This window comes from Marmota flaviventris, chromosome 3 (assembly GCF_047511675.1).
Source record: "Marmota flaviventris isolate mMarFla1 chromosome 3, mMarFla1.hap1, whole genome shotgun sequence".
Taxonomy (NCBI): domain Eukaryota; kingdom Metazoa; phylum Chordata; class Mammalia; order Rodentia; family Sciuridae; genus Marmota; species Marmota flaviventris.
The window spans coordinates 171193514-171216358 of record NC_092500.1 but is presented as its reverse complement, the minus strand read 5'-3'; the positions used below and the strand labels follow the sequence as shown (position 1 = coordinate 171216358).

The window sequence follows — 22845 nt, the reverse complement described above, 5'->3', positions numbered from 1 at the left end:
ATTTATTTTTAAAAAGAATTTACTTGGGAGGGGGGAAGTACTGAGGAGTAATATTGACCAAATAATATTCTTATATTATGTGCCTGTACCAATATGTGACAAATTCTATCATGATGTACAACTATAATCACCAATAAAAAATGTTGAAAGAAAAAAGAACTTACTTGGCAAAATTAAGAAGCTGGCAGTTTTATAATTTTTTTAAAAAATTTTTTATTTATTCTTTTTAGTTACACATGACAGTAGAATGTGTTTTTTTTAAGAGAGAGAGAGAGAATTTTTTAATATTTCTTTTTTTTTTTTTTAGTTTTCAGCGGACACAACATCTTTGTTTGTATGTGGTGCTGAAGATCGAATCCAGGCCACATGCATGCCAGGCGAGTGCGCTACCGCTTGAGCCACATCCCCAGCCCCAGTTTTATAATATTTAAAATTTATTTTTAATTTTTCTGTGGTGCTGGAGACAGAAACCAGGGCGTTGCACATGTTAGACAAGCACCCTATCACCAAGCTGCACACCCGGCCCTAGCAATCCTAAATTGATTTTCTTTCTTTTCATCTTTTAATATTTTCTTAGTTGTAGGTGGACATAATGTGGTGCTGAGTATTGAATCCAGTGCCTCACAAGTGCTAGACAAGTGCTCTACCACTGAGCCACCAGCCCAGCCACTAAATTGATTTTCTTGATGTTATTTATTTACTTTCTTGGGCTGTGAAAAATCAAAGGGCCCTACATTAAACCTACTTCTGCTCCAGCTGAGGAGGCCCTCCTTCAGCTCAGAGGAGGTGCCCCTAGGAAACAAATTTCCTTTCTTTATAGAGGGCCTTTCAGCCCTCACACATGTTGAGCAAGCACTCTGCCACTGAGCTATACCCCTAACACTTTAACCATTCCTAATTGCAGTTCAGTAGCACTAAGTACATCCATATTGCAAATCATTACCACCATCCATCTCCCCAACTTTTTCATCTTCCCCAACTGACATCTGATACCCATTAAACACCGACTCCCTATTTCCCCTCCCCCACCTACTGGCCATGCCTATTTTACTTTCTGTCTCTATGAATTTGACTATCCTAGGGACCTCATATGAATGGAATCACCCATCACATAGCCTTCTACTGTGACTGGCTCATTTCAAGTAGCATGGTGTCTTCAAAATCCATCCATGCTGCAGTGTGGCTAGAATTTTTACTTTGGATTGAATCCAGAGACATTTTACTACATCTCTAGCCTTATTTATTTTTAAAAACAATTTTGAGATGGGGTCTCCCTTCCCAAGTTGCCAAAGCTGGCCTTGAATGTGTGATGCTCTTGCTTCAGCCTCCTGAGCAGCTGAGATTTCAGATATGTGCCACCATACCTGGCTCAGAATTTCTTCCCTTTTACAACTGTTTTTAACCTTTTATAATGGCTCTGCTGTATTGAAGGTCTTTCAACAACAGGACTGTTGGTAAAAGTGCAAGTCTCACCAGCTTTCTGTATTCACTCACCTGCAAAATAGTTGAGCTATTTTGAGATATTATCCCTTAAACACACCTAAGAAGCTGTCACAACCTCGCGGGATCCTGGAACACAGTGGGGAGGCAGACTGGAGGGGGTGATGGTGAACTGCGGGCACTTGCCTCTTATAAAGTTGGTTGCTGTTATTCAGTCTCAACCCTGTATTCCAATATGTAGTGCAGGCCCAGTACTACATACTCAAGTCTGATTTTTACGTGTTGGCCAATAGGGTTAGGCCAAACAATTCGTGTTTGTAGGCTAGATCTGGCCCATAGGCCACCGGTTAATCTCTGCATGGGCACATAAAGGGCTATTTCAGTTTGGCTTCGTTCACCCATTCACGCAGTAAGTGTTCACTGAGTCTATACTATAGGCTAGGTTACATATATAAGTAAACCGTTTGGCCTTAAATGTGCCTATTTTAGGAAGTACTTCTATTGCCTCCATGTTACATATGAAAGCACTGAGCAGTCAAATATCATGTCCAAGGTCACACAATTGGGAAATTTGAATTCAGATTGCTTCCACGGATCAAGGTCTCAGTAGGAAGAAAGCTCAAGGTCCAGGCTCAAGACCTTGATAGGAAGGAGAGCCATCACCTGCAGATCTAAGGACAGTAGCACTTCACTAGCCTAGTTCTGCAAAGGAGGCCGGGAGGCCAGTTCAAGCACAGGAATCTTCTGAGCCAGTGTGGAAGTTACGCAGGAAGAGGTTAAGTAGCAGGGTCTCCAACACCGTCCATTCGGCCCTTCGTTTCCCGGCGAGGCACTGGCTTGTCGACCGCCCACGTCTCAATCCCAACTGCGAGGAGAAGCACCGTGAGGAATGGGATCGCGGTCTCAGAAGCTCGCTGACGGACTCCAGCGAGCCACGCGCGGCCGCCGGCCCGCCCCGTCCGCGGGCACTACAGGTCCCGGCATGCCGCGGGGCGCGCCGGTCTCGCGCGGCCACGCCCTCCAGGTCCCGCCCCGCCTCAGGCCCCGCCCCGCCCCGCCCCCGCGGCCCCCTCCCGCCGGGTCAGCCCCGAAGAGTTGCCCGGTGGCCTCGGCAGACGGAAGCCGAGCGAGAGCCCGGCGGCGGCAGGATGGGCGACTCCAAAGTGAAAGTGGCGGTGAGGGTCCGGCCCATGAACCGACGAGGTGAGAGCCCCGCGCGGGCGGCAGGTGCCCGGCGCACCCAAGCCCGGCCGCCGTGGGGGGCCCGCCCGCCCCTGGGGTCGGCGGCCGGCGCGCTCCCCGGGGCCCCGCGCCCGGCGCCCGCTGCCGCGGGACGTCCCTCCCGGGCCCGCGCGCGCCGCGGGGCCCCGCGCCCCGGCCCACCGCGCTCCCGCTGCCCCTTCCGCCCACGCGCCCCGCCCGGCGCCCTTTCGCCCTCTGCCTCCCCGCGGCCCCGCGCCCGCCCGCGCCCCGCCAGCTGTCACCGCGCCCGCGCCCCCGGCCCGCCCCGCGCCCCGGGCAGCCCGCACCCCTCGGCCGCGGCGGGGGACGGCGCCGAGAGTTCGCGGACTCCCCCGGAGGGCTCCCGGCGCTGCCCGGCGCCTCCCCTCCTCGGTGCTGAACCTGCGCGCTCCGGCAGAGCTGCCCGGTGCCGTGCCTTGGGCTGGGGTCGAGGGATGCCTTTCTCGGTGTTGGGACGGTTGAGAAGTTTCTGCTTTGGCTTGAAGTCATACCCGTCATCTCTCAACAATAAATAGTTTAGGTGCCAAGATTCTTGTGAAATTGTATCCTTGAGACTTTCTCCTAAGTCTTTAGGGAGGGTAGAGAAGGCAGATAAACCGAGCTCACTTAAATCGTCTTGTGACGTTCAAATGAAGTGAATGAAGCCCAGCTTCAAGTCAGGAGAGGAGGTGGGCTGGGTCTTGCCTTTGATACTTCACCAGCAGCCTGGCTGGGCAGGTTCCTTTAAATGAGATGATATGTTTGAAAACACTTTATAAAAGAAAGGTCTTGTTACTGGGATCACTGTTTCAGTCCCAGGAGATGACTTTGCCATTGATAAGACTCTTGATTAATCAGGATCATTTCCAAGCACCAGAATCATTTTCCAAGCCCTTTTTAAAAAACAACTTCTGTGTTCAAAATCGAGCGTTTTATTCTACACAGAAAGTTTAAGCTGTTTCCCTTCTCTTTGGTCTTTCCTGTGTATTGAGATACACAGATCAGTCAGTTGACTTTGTTGGTTTGTCCTTCTGTTTGTTGAAAGTTGGTTTCTGTCTTGGAATTGGTTTGTCCCCCTGTCCCTGCTAGGGTTGCTTAAGGCTATCACCTGAGTTTCCCCCTAGGATTCAATTGCCTCAGATTCTCAGCTCCTGCATGGTCTGTTGTCTTTCCACCTCTCAAATTCCTAGCCCTGACAAAATGAAATAACTTTGATGGAACTCTGAAAGTTTTCCAAATCTTCTGTTTTTACATATTCAGGCGTCTTTATTTTAGTTCACTTGAAGTTTATTATCATCACAATGATTAAGAAGAAAAAAAATCCCAAGCCAAATGAAATATCATTTATGTGGGAATTGATTTTGAAAAGGTGGTTTTAGCACATTCTTGAAATTTCCTTCTCTCTCTCTCTCTCTCTCACACACACACACACACACACACACAAACACACACACACACAGAGAGAGAGAGAGAGAGAGAGAGAGAGAGAGAGAGAGAACGACCCCAAAAAACCAAAAAACCACCAACTTGGAAATGTCAGTGCTAGAAAAGAGGCAACTAACCACCACAAAATAACTTAGCTCCATATTTAGAGCCTTTCTCTCTCCCCCACTGTCTTCCCCAAAATAGTTTCACTTTTTTGAGGGGAGTTACTATTCTTTTTATTTTAAATTGTCATGAGTAAGTTGTAATGATGGTTCCATCAGATTTTAAAAAATTTTTTGCTTGTAATTGGACACAATACCTTTATTTATTTTTATGTGGTGCTGAGGATTGAACCCAGGGCTTCGCACGTGCTAGGCTGAGCCACAACCCCAGCTTGAGATTTTTTTTTTTTTTTTTTTTGGTGTACTGGAGATTAAATCCAGTGTGCTTTACCATTGAGCTATATCCCTAGCCCTTTTTATTTTTTATTTTGAAATAGGGTCTCCCTAAGTTGTAGAGGCCTTGAACTTGGGATCCTCCTGCCTCAGCCTCCTGAGTCACTGGGAACTATAGGCATGTGCCACCAGGCCTGGCTCAGTGTCTGAGTTTTGAGGAATACATAGAATAATTTTAGCTGTGGGATCAGGAGTTAGTTGTTTCTTTGGTTGAAGTAATTTTTAAAATTAAATGTTTACACATAGGTTCCATGGCTCTATAAATAGAAGTACATTATTTATGGTGATCTGCCCCCCTCAATTCCTTTATCCTGTCTTACCTAGCCTTATCTTTCCTGACGCACATGAACTTCTTTTCAGTGATTCTCACAGGTGATTAAGTGTGGTTCTTTTCCTATTTCTTCATGAAGTAATTGCATAAATTTAAAGGTTATCGTGGAATGCAATGTAGAATTTTAAAGCCAGTGATTTTTTTTTTAAATTGGTGCCTAGAGTTCATATAAAAAAGCTAAAATAAATTATTCCTTTCTAATAATTTTGAAAGAATCATATTACTTTGAACAGTTTTTACTTTTGGGAAAATTAATGTATTAAGTGATAGGATATAATTATGGCATAATGTCCCCTGAAGTCCTGGTTGTTTCTGTCATGGCATATATGGCATATAAATGCAGGAAGCAGCCTGAGAAATCCTAGTGAGGACAGGGATGAGAGTGGGTCACTGATATGGTTTTGCTCTGATACTTGGAATCACATTAGCTATCTTTTGAGGAAAGTTTGAAGATTTCCAGAAACCTTTGGTACATCCTTTTAAGTTCTTCCTGTGATTCAGTGTTGACCCAGTGCTGGTGTTTTGAGTCCTGAGGTGGTGGGTTGGCTTATTTAACATTTTTCATGGAAGTAAGAGCTTCAGCCTTCCTGCTAAACAGTATGTGGGTTTGGAAAACTTAAGTTACCTGAATGTTAAGCATTAAGCCCTAATTCAATAGCAAGAGTTGTAATGGCTAATTTGTCAAGAATATTTTTCTAGTTATGCAGTCTAAAATTATACTAACAAAACACAAAATAGAAAAATATTTCCCCCTCTATCCTAACAGCTTTTCTTATTTCCCCCAGTTTGTGCTCACATGTATATGTGATTTGACATAGTTTGAACATTTCAACTCATCTGAAATCTGAAGCTAAACAGCTAAAGAAAAGGGGTAACCTTCTTTTGTCACAAGATCTTGAAGTTCTATTTTCAGGTATTGTTTGTCTTCGCATGTTGTCTTTGAGACTGTGCAGCTCAACAGACAATCTTGTTCTTTCCTGTACCATACAAAACACCTGTCCAACGTTATTAACCAGTCTAATCATTAAATGAGCTGAAAGTTTTACAAGCATAATTGACATTATTAGATGAGTGATACCTTCCAGGAATTTGACAGTTTTTAACTTCACGTGGTTTAAAAAATATTTAATAGGTAAGTGAGCATTTATTGAGTTCCTCTCAGGTTTCTAGCTGGTATTAAAGTGCCCTTCAATCAAGGGGTTGCTCTTGTTTTAATATATGTAAGACTGACTTCCAAAGTAAATTATATAAAAAATGTTTGGAAAATATATTTGTATAAGTGAGTGAAACTGAAATTGCTCTAGAAATTGAGCCAGAAAGAAAAAGTGAAATGGATTGTTTCAGACGTTAGGGAACATGGGCAATAAATTTATTTCAGTGGGTATTTCAAACAAGTTTACTTTGTGTTTTGCTATACTTGATGTAATAAAAGATACAGAGAAGTATGTAATCATGTCTAATAGAGTCAGTGCTTCAGTAAATCATGATCTAGTAGCAGTGGAGGAATTGTGATAGCTATTAGAGGTGATGATGATCACACCCACTTAACAAGGAATACTCATTGATGGAAGCACACGTGTAACTGAGTGAATCTACTGGGGTGGCTGTCACCATGTACACGTATGTACAGGAGGGGCCAGAGCTAGAAACATGGAAAATGAAGCTGTTTTGTTAGGGGGATTTTATTTCCTAAAAACTTTTTGGTATTGACTACTATTGTCATATTCAGTTTCTTAGTTTGTTTTATGGTTCATGCCCATGAGAAAATGACTTGTCACATGAAAAGATAAGATTAAAAGGTAAACAACTATAATAGACTGCCAGTTATTAAGTGCAGGTGAGTATAGGTAAGTATAGGAATTTAGAAGACCTAGAGAGCTCTAAGGCCTGGTGACTAGGGAAGATTTCCCCAGGGGAGAGAATTTTGGTTAGAGACTTCAAGGAGGAAGCCTGTGTGTGGAATGGGTGCATGGTGAGGGGGAGGGCCTTCGTTCTCTGAGGAGGAGGTATGGTCTGGGAGCAAAGCACAGAGATAAGAATGAGTTCGGCAAGGTTAGGCAGCAGAGACAAGACTCAGCTGCCTGGAAAGGTTCTGGAAGGTTGGCTGGAGAAGAAGGGTGGAACACAAAGGCTGGGCAAGTGGCAGGCATCCTGGCAGTAGCTAGCCAGGGCAGAAGTCTGGCCCTAGGGTGCTGAGCTGTGTGCTCTGTTTAGCTTTTTGAAGAACTTTGTGCAGACACAGACATGAAGGAGAAAGACTGCCAGATCCCAAAACAAGATTGGAAGCCTGTGTAGATGACTCTCATAGCTGGGTAGGACTTAAAAAGCACAAGGTGAAAACAAAGCCCTGTGATTAAGAAGCTAAAGGGGGTTGGTCAACATCAAGCCAGCAGTCATGGGTCGAAAGCCCAGGTAAAACTGAGGGGGTGGGGGAGGCTTAAAGACCAGGTGATGAGTGAAGACAGGGATCCTGTGGGAATGAAGGGGCAGGGAAGGCTTCCTGATGCGGGGTCTGTTGGTGGTTCTTCAGCCTTTTTAGAGAGGTCACTGATAGACGTGGAGCTAAGCATGGCTGTGGGTGCTGGAACAGAAGATGCTTGTTTTTCCGGCTGGTGGTGAGCAGACAGATCTATTACAGCATTGTTTCTACTTTCAACTCAGTGGCCTAAAATTTGGATTTACACACGTAGGGCCAGAGGCTTTCTGTGAAGGAACACATTTATAATGTACAATTTTGTTGAAATTGGCGTTAACTTTTACCCCATTACCTCCATAAAGCCTTGAGTAATGGCTGACTTTTCTACCTCTTAAGTTCTGAAGATGGAAGAAACCACTGACAAAACTATTACTCAACGAGATGTCTTGAAGTGTTTATTGAGTGGAAATGGATTTGTTGATCTCAGTGCTTGCTGATCGGTCCCCTTGTTTTCAGCAGAGTGTGTTCTGAAGAACAGTTGGCTAGGATGAGCAGGTGCTCTCTGGAAAAGTATAGGAGATGGGTCCGCAGGAGGCAGATCCATGACAGTGGTGCTGGGCTTTCGCTCTCAGAGCTGTGGGTAGCTTTAGAAAATGCTGTGTGTTAATCCTTCTATTTATTCTGTTGATTGAAGAAAAAAATAAGAGCTACTGTTTTCCCTTTGTTTCCATTTTTTAGGGTGCTAGGGATCAAACCCAGAGGTACACAACTGCTCTACTACTGATCAAACTCCCAGCCCCAGGAGCTGCTTTCTTGAGATCTCTCTGTTCTCCTCCTCTGCTGGGCCTTGAACCCAAGGCTTCTTACATGTTAAACATGTGCTCTATCATTGAGCTACACCTCTAGTCCGGAGAGCTTTCTATTCTATTTGTGAGCTGCAGTGTTCAGTGTGTATGTTTTTTCCCCAGTGATACTGGAGATTGAACCTAGGACCTCATGTGCGCTAAGCAAGTGCTCTACTAAGCTATATCCCCAGCCCTTTTTATTTTTGAGATACGGTCTCACTACATTTGCCCAGGCTGGCCACAGCACCTGGCTGAATTCAGGCTTTTTAGACATTATTTTATTCTTCAAACCAGACTTCTAAAGGTAATAGTAGAATTTCTATTTACTGCAATTTCAGAGAGGTTAATTAACATTCCTAGGATTATGAAACCAGTATTTTGGAGCCTTCTGTCAAAGCCTGTGCTTTTATACTCACTGGACGTTATAATGTTTAAAGAGACCTGGAAGTCCTGAGATGCGCAAGATGCACTAGAAGCATAAGTCATGGTCTTTGACCAGGCGAGCTCACTGTTTTCCTGGTGAGTTCATAAGAACACGTACACAACTTTGTGATGACAGTGAGTATGAAGTAAAGAAATGGAACTAGGATTTGAGAATGGCACAGCAGGCAACACAAGCAGTCCTCCTTGCCTCCAGGTCCCACTGCGGGGCAGGGTGGAGGGGTTCAGGTGGACACCACAGAGAAGTGGGTCTGTGTTGCATCTGAGAAACACTGAGCCTGCGGAGCCACTGCAGAATTTCTGGTTTCGATGACTGGTGAGTGCTGGTGTCATGAACTGAGACCAGAAGACCAGACATATGGGAGAGGCAAGTTTTAGGGTGGAGGGTGGGAAATGATGAGTCCTGCTGGGACACTCAGCAGTCTTTAGTCAGTGCTTACATGCAGCACACTGCCACTGTGAATAAGATACAGCCCGCGCCTGGGAGAAGCTCCACCGCTTGTGGAGTGCGGGGTGCCTGAATGCAGCCGGTGGATGGTCCAAAGGCTGTTGTGTGTGAGTCTGAAGCTAAGGGGCTGGGAGACTTAGGAGTCATTTCTGTAGGTAGAAAATAGAACTTCACAGTAAAGCATATGTGAAGCAGGTCACAGAGCTGAGAGACACCGAGGACAATCAGGAGAAAGCAGTGGTTTGGAAGCCCAGGGGGATAAATGAATCCAAGAATGGTCCCTCAGATGTCACAGGAATAGCCAGTGTGTTAACACTGTGGAGTGTCCTTCTCTATTTAGAGAAGGACAGTTTTTGAAATATAGTAGAGAGTAATTCTATAATGGGAAAGTCCTGGAGGGCTTAATTTTCTTAATGAGGTAGCATGTGAGGAAATTAAAAGAGGAATTGGATGAGCGGGGATCTTCAGAGTATTGTGGAGAAATGTGGCTAAGAACTCTAACCATGGTTTATCTGTGAGGGTAGAGGGTTCATTCTTTCAAGTTTTTCTGTTTTTAAAATTCCTTTTTAAATTATATTTTTGAGATGGAGGCTCACTGTGTTGTTCAGGTGGCATTGAACTCTTAATTGATGCTCCTGCCTCAGCGTCCTGATTAGCTAGATTTATAATCAGGTGCCACCACATCCAGTTCTTCTATTATTAACTATGGTTCACACACCAAAACTATGTTATTTAGTGGCTTTTAGGATATTTCCAGAGCTGTGCAGCCATCACCACTAAGCAATTCCAGAACATTTTCTTCACCCTGAAGAGAACTCTGTGCCCCATTAACAGTGTTTTCCATCTCCACCCTACCTCCCTTAGCCTCTGGGAGCCACTAATCTGCTTTCTGTCTCTGGATTTGCCTATTCTGGCGTTTCATATTAATGGAATGATTCAGCCTGTAGACTTTATTATCTGGCTTCTTTCATATACTAGCTCATTTAGGGTCTCTTCATGTTTTAGTATGTATCTTTGCATCATTCTTTTAAAATCTGAATAATATTACCTTATATGGATATGATACATTTTGTTTATCCATTAATCAATTGATGAGTATTTGGTTAGTTTCTACTTCGGGCCACTGTGAATAATGCTGCTATGAACATTTGTGTACAGGTTTTGCGTAGGCATTTTCATTTTCTTTGGTGCATATGTATAGAAGTGGAGTTGCTTAGTTATGTAGTAACTCTAAATTTTGAGGCACTGCTAATCTGTTTTACAAAATGAGTGCACCATTTTACATTCCCAGCAGGAACGTATGAAGGTTCCGACTTCTCTGCATCCTTGTTGGCACTTGTTATTGTTCCTCCCCCCACCCCGCGCCCCCCAATGCTGGGGATTGAACCCAGGGCCTTATGCATGCTAGGCAAGCCCTCTATCACAGAGCTGCACCCCCAGACCGTTTCTCTTTGATTATTGCCATCCTAGTGGGTGTGAAGTGTATCTTGTTTGATTTGTCTTTCTCTAGTGGATACTAATGTTGAGCACAAATCAGCTGTTTGTGTGTCTTTGGAGAGATTTCTGTTCAAATCCTTTCCTTGGGCTGGGGATGTAGCTCAGTGGTAGAGTGTGTGCTTAGCATGCACAAGGCTCTGGGTTCATTACCTAGGACCTTTCTACTATTGAGTTGTAAGAATTGTTTATATATTCTGGATACCATTCCTTTATTTAGATACGTGATTTGTAAACATTTTCTCTAGTTGGTTGATCACCTTTTTACTCTTTGAAGCACAAAATGTGTAATTTTGACAAAGTCCAAATTACTGTTTGTTGCTTATTCTTTTGGTGTTATACCCAAGAAGCCATACTTAACCCAAGGTCATGTGTACTTACACTATGTTTTCTTGTAAGAATTTTATGGTTTTAGCTTTTAAATTTGGGTCTTTGATCTGTTTGGAGTTAATTTTTGAGTGTGGTGTGAGGTAGGAGACCACCTTCATTCTTTTGCATGTGGATATCCAGTTGTCCCAGTACCATTTGTTAAAAAGTCTGTTCTTTCCTCCATTGGACTGTCTTGGCACCCTTGTTCAAAATGTGACTCATATTTCCAAGTTATAGTTCTAGACTCTCACTTCCATTTCATTAGTCTCTATATCTATCTTTCTGTCTTTGTAATAGTGCCACATTGTCTTGGTTACTGTTGTTGTCTAGTTAAAGTTTTGATGTTTGGGAGTATGAGTCCTCTGACTTTGATTTTCTTTTTCTTTTGGCAGTTCTGATTCTTTTAAGTTTTTATTTTTAGTTTACTTTTTTTTGTGGAGCTGGGGATCAAACCCATCACCTTGTATATGCTAGACAAATGCTCTACCATTTAGCTACATCTTCAGCCTTGTCTTACAAGTTTCTAAATAACTATTTCCTAGTCCTCTAGATTGATTAGTTTTTTGAGTGTGCACATTTTGTGTTTGGGGCCATGTAAGATAATTATAATTATTTTCACGCTGTAACCTCTCCTCTGCTATCTGGCACCCCATGCTGTGTCTTTCTTCATTCCTTCTACCTTTGCATTAGCCATATTAGAGTTCAGTTTTTATTTTACTATTTATTGAATACATACCGTGTTCACTGGTAAAAATATAAAGGGTTGTGCTGGGTTGCAGCTTAGCGGTAGAGAGCTTGCCTAGCGCGTGAGAGGCCAGTTTGGTTTTTTAAATTTAAATTTTAATTAATTAATTATTATTATTATTATTATTTTGCCGTACTGGGATTGAACCCAGGGGTGCTCTACCACTGAGCTGCATTCCCATCTCTTTTTTTTTATTTTGAGATGAGGTCTTGCTAAGTTGCCTGGGCAGATCTTGAACTTTTGATCCTCTTGCCTCAGCCTTCCAAGTTCAATATGCTTTTTACTTACATGGCATCACCTGATTTTTTTTTTCTTCCCCTGGTTTCAGCAGACTGCAATAAAAAGAGGTGTCTAAAGCAACTGCACATAAAGAAGTATAAATAAACCATATTCCCTATTCTGCCATTATAAGTATTGCATTCTAATTGGTAAAGTAAGATCTTTGTACATGAAATATTAGTGAGTACTTTACTTGAGTGAACATGTGTAAACATATAAAAGTACACATTAAGTGTATACATTAAGTGACTTGAAAATAGGACCCTGTATGGCATGCAAACTTCTTTAATAAAAGAGCAAATTTTATAAATAATTTATTATGTTCCTTATTTATTTATTTATTTTTTGTGGCATTGAGGATTGAACCCAGGGGAGGTTTACCACGGAGCTATATCCCCAGTTTCTTTTAAAATTTTATCTTGAGACTCAGTCTTCCTAAGTTGCTGAGGCTGGCCTGATTCTCCTGCCTTAGCCTCTTGAGTTGCTGGAATTTTAGGTCTGCACCTCATAGAATTAAATTGACCCTAGTGACTTTAAGAGTAAGTAAGTTATAAGTAACTATTAGGAACATGACTGGTAGGTATTATCCTTTCTGGATAATAGATTTGTCTTGGCACTTATTATTGATTTTTTTTTGAGAATCATAAAAGCAGTTTACTAAATGGGCAAAACATTTATTTTGTCCAGTCTGTGAATGCTGCATTTCCCCAGATGGAACATGAGTTATGTAAGGGGAGTCTCCCAGGCCCTGCCCAGGTTTTACTATGAGGTCATTGGGGTGCGAGCCATAGGTGATTTGTATAGTGAAGAAAGACTTGTTTCAAATTATTGCTCACTTTTACAGTGTGACTAATATGCAAGCAGAATAAACCAAGTTGTCAGCTGTTGGTTATTTTAATATTTATCAAGAAAAATTTGACTGGAAAGGCATCCTCTTTGGGGGTAGGAGTATGGCCCTTTGATGTTAGTAAGTTAGCCTACCTTTCTGTTTTTCTTTGGACTGATCACATTATTGGTTTTGAGTACTATAAAGCTTGAATGGTTATAAATAAGCTTATAGTACTACTTAAGATGACTCTGGTATTTAATTAGTTTTCAGACACAGTATTAATTAAATTCCGATCTCATTACTTTAAGCTTCACTATGAATAAATGTGTCCTGTGTTACTTATTATAATAATAAGTTTTTATGCTTTTAAAAATTGTGGGAAAGTACACATAACATTTATAGTTTTAGCCATTTTGAAGTGTAGTTTAGTGGCATTAAGTTTATTTACATTACTGTGTCACCATCACCACCGTCCACACCCAAACTTTTTTCACCTTGCAAAACAGAAACTCCACAGTCATTAGAAACTATTTATATTAAAATGCTTTTCATATATCTGACCCTTGATTTTGCATATACCTGACTCCTTTATTTTCCCCCACTGGCACCCCCATTCTGCTGTCTGTGATCTGACTGTGTTGGGTGCCTCTGTACATGGAATCATGGAGCATTGTTCCTCTTGTGACTGGCTATTTCCCTTAGCCTTGTCTTTGTGTTTCATCCATATGGTAGAATTGCCCCAGAATTTCTTTACTTTTGAAGGTTGAACACTGTTCCCATATGTGTGTTTACCCCATTCTGATTGTTCATTCAGCAGTGGACTTTGGGTTGCTGCTACCTTTGGAAATTGTGAATAGAGCTGCTAAGAACATGGGTGTACTGTAGTGCTATTTTTCTGTTTTTACAAAGACAGTGCATAGCAGCGAGGTTCTTATCTTTTTTAATCTAAGTATTATTCCAAACTAAGAGGAAGATGTTTATCTTTTTATCTTTTGGATTTTTGGTAGGGGTGTATATGTTTTGCTTTTTTTAAGATTAAATTTAAAACTTTTTAACTATGCTATTTAATTAGTGAATTGCTTTGTAGGGATTATAGAGTAAAAAGTTTTGACTGGACTTTTATATTTAGAATTGTATAGCAATATAATTTAATTCAACCAGCTAATCTCATTTGTGGGTTACACTAGCTGTAGCATTTTATATTAAATTTCTTTTCATATATTTGTTCTTTAAACTCTCTACACATCTCACTTTATTTGCCTGGGTATGCATCCTAAATGGCCTACCCCTACATGTTCTAAACAATCTTGTGAAAAGCCTTCTCAATAGCTGTCTGCCAATTAACAGAGTAGGGGTGAGAATTTTGTTAAACCCTAAGCTAGTAAAGAAGTGAAGAGAGTTGTTTATATACTTAAAGCCATCGGTGATGGGTGTTAGATGCAGGGGTATTTGTAAGCATTGCCATGTTAGGACAAAGTGAGTTTAGGTTATATGTATTAGTAATAGGTGAGTCTTTGTATTACATAGAGTTATTCAGAGGTTGGTGCCTTAATTATTTGTTGTACTTGATGTAAATGGCAAGCAGTGGTGTGGAAGAGGGAGGACCTGTTAGGAAAGATATTGAAGGAAAAGCGTGGATCCCTTCTCAGTTCAAGATCCTTTGAAATGAAGGTAATGCACTATTGTAGGAGAAACTTTGATGAACACCCAGTTTCTTCAGGCATGTATTTTTATGAATCTAAATGTGCAGCTCCTCTGTTGAGACCAAACTCTTGCAAGAAACTATCGACTAACTTTGTGGTAGGTGGTGAGATGGTAGATTCTGAGTCACAGAATTTCCGGACAGTTGATGATACATTTGTGTATAATGTAGATTTGCCTGTAAGAGGCCACCTAATACAGTATGGTCAGAGGTAAGGAAGCAAGGACGAAATTGCAGGTTTGAAAGTTTGCTGCACCGCAGCTGACACTTTCCTGAAGCTTTTCTGTCAGGGGTAGAGGTGACTTAAACACAAAGCATTACTCATAGGATTTAAGGCTAGCTGATCATGGCAGAACATTGTCCCCTTTTAGGAGCCTTTTTTTTTAACCTAGGTAAAACAGCTCTCAAGTTTTTCTTTAGATTCTCTTTGCCTGAAAATGTGTTGGCCAAAAAACCCAAACAAACCAAAACAACAACAACAAAAAAAAACAGTGACCTTTTTGCATTTCTCAAATAATATATATTTGGTAATAAAAGTAGAATAACTGATATTAGAAAAGTTAGTTGGGGCCAGAAAGAGGAATGTTTTTGTTTTGTTTTGCATTTGTTATGTAAGTTAAAAGGAATTTTTAAAAATTACCCTTACTGACAGTAGAAACACTTTCTAATGAATATGACATTGACATTTGGCCAAGGTTCTTGGAAAATACTAATGACTCCAACATAGTACAGCTCCTTTCTTTTGGCAGTGGAGATGAGATGAACAGAAACAGTTTGATACTTCGTGCAGACAAATATAAGAGTATAAAATTATGGGAATGTAAACATTCAGTCTTTTCTAACGCAGCAGTATTGAGATAAAATTCACATCTCGAACATTGTTCCCAACTGTAAGCTCACAGTTGTACATCTACCAGCACGATCAATTTTATTTTATTTTTTAAAAATTTTTTAATATTTATTTTTTAGTTTTTCGGTGGACACAACATCTTTATTTTATTTTATGTGATGCTGAGGATCGAACCCAGTGCCCCACGCATGCCAGGCGAGCGTGCTACTGCTTGAGCCACATCCCCAGCCCACAATCAATTTTAGAACACTTTCATTACCCTCAAAAGAAAAACGCACCCAGGAGCGTTAAGCTCTACGCTAACAAACCAGGGATCTGTCTTCTGCCTACCTAGATTTCCTATTTGGGACATTTAAACTAAATGGAACCTCACTCTCTTTGGCCTTTTGTGAGTGGCTTTTTAACTTAGTGTGATCCCTTTTAAAGGTGCTCCCTTCATGTTGATTGCTGAATAATGTTCCATTCTTTGGACTCATCACATCTGTCCATTCATTACTTCGTGGACATTTGTATTGTTTCTACTTTTCCTGTTTATCTAAAAAATGCTGTTGGAAACATTTGTGTGTAAGATTTTGTGTAGACATACGTTGTCATTTCTTTTGGAGATATATATATATATATATATTTAGGAGTGAAAATGCTGGGTCATATGGAATCTAGCCACACTTTTCCCAAGTGACTGCATCCTTATGTTCCTATGGTAATGCACTAGGGTTCTAATTTCTCCACATCCTTGCCAGCATTTTTTATTACCTGCTTTTCGATTATAGTTATCCTAGGGTGTGCAAAGTGGTATTTCATTGTGATTTTAGCTTGTATTTCCAACATCTGATGATGTCAAGCATCTTTTCTTGTGTTTATTGGGCATTTTTGTATTTTTTTGAAATATGTCTATTCTATTTCTTTGCCCATTTAAAAATTTGACTTTCTAATAGTCTTTTCATTATTCAGAATTCTTTATTCTGGTGCAAGTCCCTTATTGGCTATATGATTTATAAGTAGTTTTTATATTCTATGTATTGTCTTTTTCTTTTTTTTTTTTTCAAGTCTTCATACATGTACTTTGGATAACGATGTCAATCACATTCCATCATCCTTGCTAATCCCCTGCCCCCTCCCTTTCCCTCCCACCCCTCTTCCTTATCTAGAATTCATCTATTCCTCCCATGCTCTCCCACCGTACCCCACTATGAGTCAGCCTCCTTATATCAGAGAAAACATTCAGCATTTGTTTTTTTTTGGGATTGGCTAACTTCACTTAGCATTATCTTCTCCAACACCATCCATTTACCTGAAAATGCCATGATTTTGTTCTTTTTTAATGCTGAGTAAAATTCCATTGTGTATATATGCCACATTTTTTTTAAATCCATTCATCCACTGAAAGACATCTGCCAGAAAAAAACAAATAACCCAATCAACAAATGAGCTAAGGACCTGAACAGACACTTCTCAGAAGAGGATATACAATCAATCAACAAATATATGAAAAAAGGCTCATCATCTCTAGCAATCAGATAAATGCAAATTCAAAACCACTCTAAGGTATCATCTCACGCCAGTCAGAATGGTAGCTATTATGAAGACAAGCAACAATAAGTGTTGGTGAGGATGTGGGGGAAAAGGTACACTCATACATTGCAGGTGGGACTTCAAATTGGTGCAGCCAATTTGGAAAGCAATATGGAGATTCCTTGGAAAACTGGGTATGGAACCACCATTTGATTCAGCTATCCCTCTCCTTGGACTATACCCAAAGCCCTTAAAAACAGTATACTACAGGGACACAGCCACATCAGTGTTTATAGCAGCACAGTTCACAATAGCTAAACTGTGGAGCCAACCTAGATGTCTTTTTCTTTTTTGATAGTGTCTTTGAAGCACAAAAGTCTTAAATCTTGATGAGTTCCATTTTTTTTTTTCTTTTTGTTGCTTGTGCTTTTATTGTTGTGAGAAACTACTTACACCTAACCCAAGGTCATATGGATTTATGTTTATGTTTTCTTTTAGGAGTTTTATAGTTTTAGCTCTTGCAGTTAGATTTTCATCCATTTGGATTTTTCTTGTCCTTCCTCCACTATAGTTAGTTCATGAGTGTGGAGTGAGATAGGATTCTACTTTCATTCTTCAGTGTGTGGATATCCAGTTGTCCCAGCAAAAGTGTGCTTTCTCCTTTGTTCTGTCTTGTCACCCTTGTCAGAAAACTGGACTTGAAGTTCTGTCCCACTGATGTATATATTTACCCTTGTAGTAGGACCACATTGTCTTGGTTACTGTAGTTTTGTAGTATTTTGATATAGTGGAGTGTTTTTTTTCTTTGTCAAGAATGTTTATGCTGCTCTGGATCTTTTGCCTGCCTGTGTTTGTTTCTTTCCTTCATTTCTTCCTTTTCTTTCCCCCTCCGTGGTGGGGACTGAATCCAGGGTCTCACACATGCTAGGTAAGTGCTCCACCACTAAAGTGCACCCCAGTTTGGCTTGTTGGTTTTTATAAAAAAGCAAGCTAGGATTCTAATGAGGATTTCCTTAAGTCTGTGTGTACACACGCATGTGTGAGATGCTGGGTGTTGAACTTGGGGCTTCGTGCATGCTAAGCATGTCCTCTTATCTCTGAGCTGTATGTAGTCCCAGACCCTGCCTTGAATCTTATAGATTTGGAGAGTATTGCCATCTAAACAGTATGAAGTCTTTTAATTCATGAACATAAGATTTCTGTTCATTTATTTAAATTTTTAATTTTTATCAACAAGTTTTTGGAATTTCAGGGTATAATTCTTGCATTTCTTTTAAATTGATTCCTTTTAGTATTTTTGATGATATTATAAATGAAATTGTCTTTTTAATTTCATTTCCAGTTTTTTCATTGCTGGTGTATAGAAACACAATTGATTTTTATATTTTATCTTTGTATCCAGTGGCCTTGTAGAATGTATTTATTCGAATAGTTTTTTCATGGATTCTTAAGGATTTTCTACATATAATATCAAATCATTGCAATAAAGATAGTTTTACTTCTTCCCTTCCAGTCTGGTTACCTTTTATTTTTCTCACCTAACTGCCCTGACTAGAATTTCTAGTACTGTGTTGCATAGAAGTTGGTAGTAAACATCCTTGTCTTGTTCTTGATATTGGACATTCAGCTGTTCAGTTCCACACCAGTGGGTGTGGTATTAGTGGTGGGTTTTCATAGATACTTTCTAATAGGCTGAGAAATTTCTCTTCTATTTCTAGTTTGTTGAATGTTTTTATCATGAAAGAGTGATAGGATATATTTTTTAAACTCACTAAGAGTTTTGAGTTTTTGTTAAATGCTCTTCCAAAATAAATTACTCTTAAAAATGACTATTTATCTTTTTTTTTTAATTTGCAGAAATTGATTTGCATACCAAATGTGTGGTGGATGTTGATGCAAACAAGATTATTCTTAATCCTGTAAATACAAATCTTTCCAAAGGAGATGCCCGGTAAGTTAAGAAGCAATGTGATGTTCAATGGATTTTTAATGACCAAGTTGAGTTCACTTGAAGGAACTTGGAGTGCTCACTGAGGAGACATTGCTGTCTTCAGGAGTCTGCTCGGGTGGAGGGGTCGCAGCCTGTGCAGGGGTGATGAGTGCCGGGATGTGTGTCACAGGCAGAATTGCTTCTGTAGGAAGACAGGGCGCGTAAGGTTCTGGAGCAGTCGAGGAAGGCTTCTGGAAGCACTGGGCTGGGAAGGGTTGGGGGAATCAGAAAGGAAGAAGCAGGTGGGTGGGAAGGCTGTCAGGCCATCACTCAGTAAGGGTGCCATTCACTTCTGCCCAGGCAAGCACTGTCTGTCCCCGCTCAGTGCTCCTTTGGCGAGGGCCGTCTTCGGCCCAGGGATGCCTCTCTAAAGGCTTGTGGGCCATAATGGCGTTGTCATTCCAGGTTTGTTCCAGTTCTGCAGTTGATTTTAAGTCTTTGAGACAAGAGACTGTCAGAGACAGGGGTGAGCCCTCAGGCAGCACCCCCAGATCTTGATGAGGGAGAGGAAGAAAGTGAGTTGGAGAAGGAATGAAGAGATTAGTTTGGGTTTTCTTAGTAAATGGAGGGAAATTAATTTGATCAACTAAACTGGGATCAGATTACTGAAAACCTGGAAGGCAGACAAAGAAATTTGGCCTGTACTCTTGTCTGTACGATTCTGCTTCTGACCGTGTTTCAGTGTTGTGATTGAGGTGGGTGGAAAGATGGTTGATTGGCAAGGTAGAGATTGGGTCCAAGTAGGAAGGACATTTTGTGGAGAGACTGGCTGGGTGATGCCGTGCGCACAGAGGATTCTCCATAAGCACCACAGGCAGGGTCGTGTGTGGCCCTTCACAGAGCTCCTTTTGAGTTGGGTTGAAAGAGCACTGGGTGTGGAGTCAGAAAATCTGAGTCAAATCCTTCCTCAGCTGTGTTGTTGTTTGTTATTTTCAACTTTTTGAACCTCCTCTGTTTGATGCCTGCCTTATCTGTCTCACAGAGAGGTTTCCCCCAAAGATCAAGTTGATTAGTGATTGGCAAAGTGCTTTACAAAGTGTGTATGAGTATGTATTATTATCAGTGTGAGGTATTTAAGTATCTCCAGCTATGAGGACTATGGGATATGCTGTCATTAGGGTGTGAAGGGAAGTTATGTTAAAAATGATGCTGGGATCTCAAGGCTGTGGATGGGATGAGCTGTTGCTCTGGGTGACATTTATTTTGGGGGATGTTTGCGCCTCTCAGAATGCTCAGTGTGGAAACTTTTGCTTACATTGAGAAATGTGGGCAACTCAGCAAATCTGGAAGCAATACCCTCTGGTAGCAAGTGTGGGTTTTATTTATTGACTGACTTGAAGTCAGCTTCTTGCTGGCACAGTTATCTACAAGTGCTCTTTATTTATGAAGTGTGTTAACTATTTATTGCTAACAAATTATTTCAAATGTAGTGGTTTAATACAGCCATAATTATTTATTGTCCCATGGTTACTGTGGGTCAGGGGTCCTGTCAGGGGATGGCTTGTCCTGTCTCACACCCTGTGGGTTCTCATTGGAAGGCTTGAAGGTGGGAGTTGGAATCACCTGGAAAAGGCTCAGTAACCAGGCCTGGTAGTTGATGCTGCCTTTTAGCCAGAGGTGTCTCTGGGGCTGTGTGCAGGATATGTACTCACAGCCTGTGGCAGGTGCCAAGGCAGGCATCCTGAGAGAGACCAAGCCAGGAGGAAGCACCTTGGCCTGTGTGTCCCAACTTGGGAGTCTCACAGGTCACTTAGGCAACATTTTCTTGCTCAAGGCTGGTGTAAAATTCTATACAGTTTAGAGAAGAGGAAACATCCACTTTTCAGTAGAAGACAGTCACTGTGCATTATAAGAAAAGCATCTGGAATGAGGTAGGTATTGTTGTGCCCATCTTTGGAAACTGCCGTCATCTGCCATTGTGTGTAGTAATACCTACCTGACAAGGTTCTTGTGAGCAAAATGAGCACACAGAAGCTAAAAAAAAGTATCCCTTGGCGATCTTCAAATCTCAAGACATTTGTGAAAGAATTAAATAGTACTTTTTGATTCTGTAGACTATCTTAGATGGCTCTTTTTTTTGGATAAGAGGTTAATTTTTTTTTCCACTGCTGGGAATTGAACCCAGGCATACATGCTGGGTAGGTGCTCTATCACTGAGCCATACCCCTAGGCCCCGTTTTATTTTCCTCTTCCATATGCTGAAAATTACTCAGTGCTATAGATTGCTTTCTTAGATTAGAAAAAAAGAGAACTTTTTAAAATGACAATTTCCAAAAAGGATAGTATGTAATGGTTTGGGGTAAAGTTAAGTAAAGATAATTTAAAAAGCAACTTTTGGTGCTGGGGTTGTGGCTCAGTGTAGAGCACTTGCTTAGCATGTGTGAGGCCCTGGGTTTGATTTTCAGCAATGCATATAAGAGAATAAAGTTCCCATCAACAATAAAATATTTAAAAATATTTTAAAAAGAAACTTTTTATTAAAGTATTTAATACATATATGGAGAAGTATATAACTTGATGAGTTTTCATAAACTGGACACATTCCTGTAATAGACACCCTCATAAAGAAACAACACTACTAGCATGGCAAAAGAAGTGCTTTCTTTTTTCTTTTTAAAGTGTAATATCAAGGTTTAAAGAAAACAAATTTTGGAGTGTAACAGTTCAGTGGCATATGTTGATTTCATTAAATTTGGGGAAAAATAGAAAAAAACACACATTAAAAGTTTAATTTTTTTTAATATTTTATTTTTTAGTTTTTCGGCAGACACAACAACTTTTTGTTTTTTGTATGTGGTGCTGAGGATCGAACCCGGGCCACACGCATGCCAGGCGAGCGCGCTACCGCTTGAGCCACATCCCCAGCCCAAGAGTTTAATTTTTTTAAAAAAATATTTTTTAGTTGTAGATGGACATAACTTTATTTATTTATTTATTATTTTGTGGTGCTGGGGATCAAACCCAGGGCCTTGAGCATGCAAGGCAAGCACTCTGCCAACTGAGCTATATCCCCAGCCCTAAAAGTTTAATTTTTATTAATTAATGATAGGAGATTAATTACCATCTTGCTGTGGAGTGCCAACTAATCTGGAAAATGAATAATGACTTTTTAGGGACTATATTTATAACCAGCAAGTTAGAGATTTGAAATGAGTATGAAAGTGATTGAATCACTTAAAATCACTAGTTAGAGTGGGCTCAATTTAATATTTTTTCCTTTAAAAGCTATAATATTATTGCTTTATGGTCCAATTCTATTACTGTAAGATGCTAGTTATATATGTACTTTATAATTCAAGTTATGCTTTGAAATTGAACAATGTGAATTTTAAAACAACGGTTTATTTTTTCTGATCAATTTTTGTCTTAACTTTTGTAAATTTCATAATGATTCGACCTTTTGTTTATGAAAACCAACAGGAGCCATGGTTAAATCAATAGGTAAACCATCTCATTTAACAGCTTAATCATGGAGATTTGGGAAACAGTTTTGCTGTGCTGTGTATGGAATTTCAGAACCATTTTGAAAAAGAAGAATTTTGAAACTGAGAAAATTGATAGTAGAAGCCCAACAAAATTAAGAACACTGACTTTGGGACCAGGCGTCCTGGATTGAATCTCAGCCCTACCTCCTAACACATGTAACCCTGGCGAACTTCTTACTTCCATCTGCTTCTGTTTGCTCATTTGTAAAGTGGGGGTTATAGTAGAACCTGGTTATAGGTTGTTATGAGGATTGAGTGAGTTAGAATTTCTCTCATGGGTCAGGTGTGATGGTCCATGCTTGTGATCCCAGCCACTTGGGAGGCCAAGGCAGGAACATCTTTAAGTTCAGGACCAGCCTCAGCAATTCAGCGAGACCCTTTCTCAAAATAAAACATGGGGACTGAGGATGTAGCTCAGTGATAGAGCACTCTATATAAAAAGTGCTGGTGCATGGGAACCCTATGGGAAGGTTAGCTGTTACTCTTTTTTTTTTTTCTAAATATTTATTTTTTCAGTTTTAGGTGGACGCAATATCTTTATTTTTATGTGGTGCTGAGGATAGAACCC

General features: G+C 40.6%; 1 protein-coding gene across 5 annotated transcripts in view; it reads left to right on the top strand.

The window, feature by feature from the left end:
- Positions 1-2515: 2515 nt before the first annotated feature.
- Positions 2516-22845, top strand: part of Kif13b (kinesin family member 13B) — a 159257-nt gene continuing 138927 nt past the window's right edge. For 4 of the 5 annotated variants that reach the window (XM_071610614.1, XM_027926852.3, XM_071610617.1 and 1 more), the window contains exons 1-2: positions 2516-2643; positions 18660-18753. In XM_071610614.1, coding sequence (XP_071466715.1) covers positions 2589-2643; positions 18660-18753 — 149 coding nt within the window. In that variant the 5' untranslated portion in view covers positions 2516-2588. Of the gene's footprint in view, positions 2644-18659; positions 18754-22845 lie in introns of those variants that run through there. The other variant, XM_071610615.1, reaches the window with a different exon arrangement.